This window comes from Triticum dicoccoides, chromosome 3B, assembly GCF_002162155.2.
Source record: "Triticum dicoccoides isolate Atlit2015 ecotype Zavitan chromosome 3B, WEW_v2.0, whole genome shotgun sequence".
NCBI classification, from domain to species: domain Eukaryota; kingdom Viridiplantae; phylum Streptophyta; class Magnoliopsida; order Poales; family Poaceae; genus Triticum; species Triticum dicoccoides.
This window is the reverse complement of record NC_041385.1, coordinates 638,038,563-638,045,010: the sequence shown is the minus strand read 5'-3', so window position 1 is coordinate 638,045,010 and position 6,448 is coordinate 638,038,563. Positions and strand designations below refer to the sequence as shown.

Here is a 6,448-nt window from a genome sequence, read left to right as displayed (position 1 = left end):
CTTCACTTGGTAGGATTTTTATTACTTCTCATTGTGTTTGTGCCGTAACTCGAAGGAGAAGGCAGCAGTCGACCTGCACCTCGTCGTCCTTGCGGATCGGAATGAATTTCATACTTAGGCGAGTACTGGACTGCAGCTAAGCCCCCGAGTGGGAGGTTTGCTTTCCACTCGGTAGGATTTCAAACACTTAGGCGAGTACTGGACTGCAGCTAAGCCCCCGAGTGGGAGGTTTGCTCTCCACTCGGTAGGATTTTAAACACTTTGGCGAGTACTGGACTGCAACTAAGCCCAGGAGTGGGAGGTTTGCTCTCCACTCGGTAGGATTTTAAACACTTAGGCGAGTACTGGACTGTAGCTAAGCCCCTGAGTGGGAGGTTTGCTCTCCACTCAATAGGATTTTAAACACTTAGGCGAAACGGATTCGCAGCTAAGCCCCCGAGTGGGAGATTTTCTCTCCACCCGATAGGATTTCAAGCACTTAGACGAAACGGATTCGCAACTTAGTCTCCGAGTGAGAGGCTTGCTCGTCACTCGGCAGGAATTTTTTTTACAAACTTAGGCGAAACGGATTCGCAGCTAAGCCACCCACTGGGGGATTTCTTACATAAGCAAAAGCAGCAACAATTAATGGAAAAATTAAAACACTTTTGTCTTTGATAAATAAACTACAGGAGTACTTTTATTACATCTCATCCGAGTGAGTACTTAAGTGTAAAAGGGGCGGAGCAGATCCGCATTCCAAGCTCATGGCTCATCAATCTGGCGATCGATGTTGTAAAGACGGTATGCTCCTTTGTGGAGAACTTTGGTGACAATGAAGGGGCCTTCCCAAGTAGGGGCGAGTTTGTCTGGCTTCTATTGGTCCACTCGGAGGACCAAGTCTCCTTCTTGGAAGGCTCGACTCTTCACATTTCTGGCGTAGAATCGACGCAAGTCTTGCTGATAGATGGTCGATCGGATCATGGCCATCTTTCTTTCTTCTTCCAGAAGGTCGACTGCGTCCTGCCGGGCTTACTCTGCTTCGACTTCAGAGTAGAGCTCGACTCGTGGTGCATTGTGAAGTAGGTCACTTGGCAGAACCGCTTCAGCTCCATAGACCAGAAAGAATGGAGTTCTCCCAGTCGACCGATTTGGAGTAGTCCTCAACCCCAAAGAACTGATGGAAGTTCATCGACCCACACGCCTGCTGCGTGCTTGAGATCACGCATCAACCGGGGTTTCAGTCCTTTGAGAATTAGGCCGTTTGCTCTTTCTGCTTGTCCATTCGACTGGGGGTGGGCGACTGAAGCATAGTCAACTCGTGTGCCTTGAGAAGCGCAGAAGGCTTTGAATTGGTCGGAATCGAAGTTTGACCCATTATCTGTGATGATGCTATGCGGAACTCCATATCTGAATATCAATTCTCTGATGAAGCTGATGGCAGTGCCAGCATCAAGATTTTTAATAGGCTTGGCTTCGATCCACTTGGTGAACTTGTCGACTACCACCAGTACATGGGTGAAGCCGCTCCTGCCGGTTCTCAGTGGCACAACCATATCTAACCCCCAAACAGCAAAGGGCCAGACGATTGGAATGGTCTTCAAGGCTGATGCGGGCTTGTGCGACATATTGGAGTAGAACTGACATCCTTCACACTTGTCGACTATCTCTTTCGCCATTTCATTTGTTCTGGGCCAGTAAAAACCTGCTCGGTATGCTTTAGCCACAATGGTCCGAGAGGACGCATGATGGCCACAGGTCCCCGAGTGGATGTTGTTGAGAATTATTTGACCCTCTTCCGGCGTTATGCATTTCTGACTGGCTCCAGTCGCGCTTTCTCTATACAACTGTCCCTTCATGACAGTAAAGGCCTTGGATCGACGGACGATCTGTCGAGCCTCTTCTTCATTCTCCGGGAGCTCTTTCCTTAGGATATATGCGATGTATGGCACTGTCCAGTCGGGAGTGACAACCAGAACTTCCATGATTAGGTCGACCACGGCTAGGACCTCAACTTCAGTCGGATCTGTGGCACTTTTTGGCTGCGGGGCTTCTTCGGTGAAAGGATCCTCTTGAACTGACGGTGCTGGACATGCTCCAAAAACACACCACTGGGAATGGCTTCTCTCTTGGAACCTATCTTCGCCAAGTCATCAGCTGCTTGATTTTTCAGTCAGGGTACATGATGAAGCTCTAACCCCTCGAATTTCTTCTCCAGCTTTCTTACTGCGTTGCAGTAACTAGTCATAGCTGGGCTTCTGACGTCCCACTCCTTCATCACTTGGTTAACCACCAAATCCGAGTCGCCGTAGACCATGAGGCGACGGACGCCGAGTGAAATGGCCACACGCAACCCATACAAAAGTGCTTCGTATTCTGCTTCGTTGTTGGAGGAATCAAAGTGAATCTGGAGTTCATATCTGAGATTATCTCCTCGGGGGGCCAACACTACCCCAACACCGGAACCATTCAACATCTTAGAGCCATCAAAGAACATGGTCCAGTGCTCCGAGTGAACTTGAGTCGGCAGTTGCTGTTCAGTCCACTCGGCGAGGAAATCTGCTATTGCTTGGGACTTGATAGCTTTCTTTGCCTCAAATCTGATATCTAGGGGAAGGAGTTCAATCGCCCATTTTGCCACTCGACCAGTTGCATCTCTGTTGTGCAGAATCTCTGAAAATGGAGCGTCGCTGACGACTGTAATGGTATGGTCAGAGAAATAGTGAGCAACTTTCTTCATGGTCATATAAATCCCATATACAAGCTTCTGGTAATGAGGGTATCTTTGCTTTGATGGGGTCAGAACTTCAGAAATATAATATACTAGGCGCTGAACTTTGAAGGCTTTCCCTTCTTCTTCCCGCTCGACCGTAAGTACTGTACTGACGACTTGTCCTGTGGCTGCAATGTAAAGCAGCAAAGGCTCTTTGCTGATCGGGGCAGCAAGCACTGGCTGGGTGGAAAGCAGGGTTTTTAACTCTGCAAACGCTGCATCAGCTTCAGGAGTCCACTCGAACTTGTCTGACTTCTTCATCAGTCGGTAAAGACACCTGCCCCACGGTGGGCGCCAACTGTCGTGCTTCTAAGTCTGACAGTAGTGTAGGAGGGTACTAAAGGAGAGGCAAGATCCTAGCTATGGGGTAGTTGTACACGCAAGAATTTTATGAGTTCTGACCCTTCTCGGAGGAAGTAATAGCCCTACGTCTCGGTGCCCGGAGGCGGTCGACTGGATTATACGTGTGTGAGTTACAGGGGTGCGAACCCTTTACACTGAGGAGGGGGTGGCTTATATAGAGTTCGCCAGACCCCTCCAGCCCTCAGTTATGCAGGGTTTAAAGTACATTAAGACAGGGGGTTACTGGTAACGCCCACATTAAGTGCTATGAAGACCATTAAGGCTACTTAATGACAGACCGTTTCCCGCAGAGTGACTTGAGATCTCTGGCCGTCGAGTGATTAGCTTCATGGTCGCGTGATTAGCTTCATGGTCGAGTGTTCTCGAGTTTGTCGAGTGAAATACCTCTAGGTCGACTGACAGGTGGTTTCTTCTAGAGATGTCCTTGGGTAGGGTAGTTTAGACAGGTCCATGACCCTACCCTAGGTACATAGCTCCATCAGGGGGCACCGGGTACGGTAAGGGGGAAGGAGGGGTTGGAGGGGCTGGCGGCCTCGGCGGCTTGGAATCGCCCTGGGGATGGAGCGACGCGAGACAAAAAAAGAAAGATGCAAGGGAGAGCATGATTACAGTCCTCTAGTGCAGCTAGATTATCATATAAATTACTAAAGCATGTCAGTTCGTGGTACTCCCTCTGGTCCTTTTTACTTTGCATATAAGAATTCTCTAAAGCCAAACTTCATAAATTTGATCATATTTATATGAAAAAATATAAACATGTACAATGGTAAAATTATACAATCTGACAATTAAGGTCATGACGCATCTAATGATATGGATTTTACATTGTGCATGTTGGTATTTTTTTCTATGAAGTTGGTTAAATTTATGAGGTTTGACTTCAGACAAATCTAATATGCAAATTAAAAAGAATCGGAAAGAATACATAAAATACTTAGTCGGGGCTACTCCCGTGTAAGGAGCGCCCAGGTTGAGGCTGGCAGGAAAACCCAAAAACGTGTACGTACATGAATGCACGCCTTGTACAATCTACGAAGTTTTCAAGGCATCAACAAGCATTTAACAATGGAGAATCCAGCAATGTAGAATGTATGGTGTTTCAAAAGAATCTTAATCATAAATGAATTTGGCTAAGTTAAGCTGTTGTGACTATACATCTAAAGTGCTACAAAATGGAGCGTACATACACTTGGAATCACATCAGTCAATCAAAGGCATATGATGCGGTTGACATAGCAACCACGCCCACATCCAGCACGAATAATTATGCACGACGGAAGGACCCTCAGACCTTCTGCTCACGAACGCTGTGCATCCAGCCTCCAACCTGTCCTCCGTCTTCTTCAACCTGGGAAGGGGCATCAACCTTTGCGGCGGTGAAGGTGATGCCGATTTTGATCTCGCCGTGGTACGAGTTGTCGGCGGTGACCACCCTGTACTTGGCCGGGTTCAGCCGCGACGTGCCGCTCTCCATGCCCATGCTGATCAGATCAGTCACATTGATCCTGCATCGCAGAGATATATTCAGTAATTGATTCAGATTTTGCTTTCGTCTTTAGTTTGCCACTTCAATTAGCTGCTGAAGCTGATGATTGGCAGCTGGGAGTAGAGTTTACTCACGTTGCTTGGCCGAGGAAGTCGTCGCTGGAGAAGTTGTCGTGGTCCATGATCCGGAGGACGAGCTTATCCTGCACGTTGGCCGCGGAGGAGTTGATCTGGAATCTCAACACCTCGTTCCAGCTCGGGTTCCTCCCCGCATCTGCATTACAGCACGCAGTTCGTTTCGTTCAGCAAAACTATATTTCGTGGACCGGGGTCGAGACGAGGGACCAAGAAAACAGAGCTGTGTGGAAGGGAGGCAGGGACTGACCTCGGGCGGTGCTGCTCTTGCGCTCCTGGCTCCGGTACTGCACGATCACATACGGGTCTATCTTCCCTGCACATACATGGCAAGCACAAAACTCAATCTCCGTCCACAACTGAACACAGAACGGAGCAAATCCAAGCCAAGAACACTGGCTTCTGCAGTGGAGGACTCACCGAGGAAATCGGTGCCGGAGAGGCCCTTGGCCTGGACCAGATGCACCTCGAGGAGACCACGCGCCATTGTATTGCTCTCTCGTTCTCGCTGGAAAGCTAACCAACACTCGATCCTCTCACACAGTCCCACGGCCGGCCGGCTGCTCTGCCCTTCTGAATGAATGTATCTCTGTCTCTCTCTTTCGTCTTCGTTCTCAGGCAGCTCGCGTTTGGAATTGAGGTGCCGTAACTGAGGCGCGCCGGCGTATTTATATAGTACAACTTGGTTCCTCGGATGGGTGGCGGCCGCTGTACGGGTCCATTCAAAACTCCGGAGTTGGTCGTCGCCAACGTGAGGAAGCACGCACCAGTCTAGCCGGTTTTTGGACCGGTTCAAGGTTCCTACAGTACTCGCTTCCACTCTCCTTCCTTTCCCGCACGAAAACAAGGTGGAGCCCTCTCCGTTCTTTAACCCCAGTTGCCAACTTCCGAAAAAAAAAAGTTGCCAAGTAGTACTGTGCTTTACTGGTTGAGCCTCGAGACACGACAACTAGAATCCTTCGTTTAGCTCGGACTACGTCTTCACTTGCCAATCACCAACTTTACCATGGGCCGGGCGCGTGTGCTCTTTTGACGTCTAGGAAATTCTCTACGCGGTCACATGGAATGGAAGAAAGGAACGTATTTGGATCGCGGTGTCGGATGAATTCGCGTATATCTGCAGAAACGTAACTGGACCGGGTCTTGACACCGCTTGTTTAAGAGGGGCCGTTTGGCCCTCACATTAGCGAAGCTCGTCTGGTTTTAATATCTATCACTAAGTTGACTTCTTCAACAATATCCCTGTCGCGTCGTTATTGATTTTCATCTTGGCTGTCGAGACAAACCACTGTAGTTCTGTAAATCAGCTAGGAGACAACGTCTTACACAAAGTAACGATGCAAGTTCATTGTTGTTGAGGGTGATTAATGAAGAACAAAAGTTTTCACCTGGACATGAAACAGTGTTTTAGTCATCATTTTGATGACGGATCTTTCGATATCCATGCCAACCACTACTCCACGTCGGGCCGGAGTGGACTAGACTAGAAGATGGGTGGGACGTCTTGCACCTTGGACCAGCACCAAAACCTTTGAGGGTCCGCCCATGTCGTGGAACGGATCAGACGGCTGCCATTCCACACTGGCTCGAACCAACGTGTATCATCCACCTTGTACACACGACCTAGTCTTATACAACCACAGCCCTGGTTCTGGTTGATCTTATACAAGGTTTCTCACACCACATGCAACTAGAGAGGCTGGAAGTGATTGT

General features: G+C 48.8%; 1 protein-coding gene across 1 annotated transcript; it reads right to left on the bottom strand.

The window, feature by feature from the left end:
- Positions 1-4,212: 4,212 nt before the first annotated feature.
- LOC119281709 (elicitor-responsive protein 1-like) lies at positions 4,213-5,347 on the bottom strand. Its single transcript, XM_037562170.1, has 4 exons — positions 5,156-5,347; positions 4,986-5,051; positions 4,736-4,874; positions 4,213-4,620 (listed from the first exon to the last, which is right to left on the bottom strand). Exons 1-4 carry the CDS (start codon positions 5,220-5,222, stop codon positions 4,401-4,403), a joined length of 492 nt encoding a protein of 163 aa, XP_037418067.1. The 5' UTR covers positions 5,223-5,347; the 3' UTR covers positions 4,213-4,400.
- Positions 5,348-6,448: the final 1,101 nt, after the last annotated feature.

What these genes read in the sequence shown, in the direction of transcription:
- LOC119281709 (XM_037562170.1), bottom strand. Translation starts at nt 5,222, where the DNA reads ATGGCGCGTGGTCTCCTCGAGGTGCATCTGGTCCAGGCCAAGGGCCTC. An exon ending in CAAGAGCAGCACCGCCCGAG is followed by an intron (nt 4,875 to 4,985) that starts GTCAGTCCCTGC and finishes GCTGTAATGCAG; the next exon opens with ATGCGGGGAGGAACCCGAGC. An exon ending in GACTTCCTCGGCCAAGCAAC is followed by an intron (nt 4,621 to 4,735) that starts GTGAGTAAACTC and finishes TCTGCGATGCAG; the next exon opens with GATCAATGTGACTGATCTGA.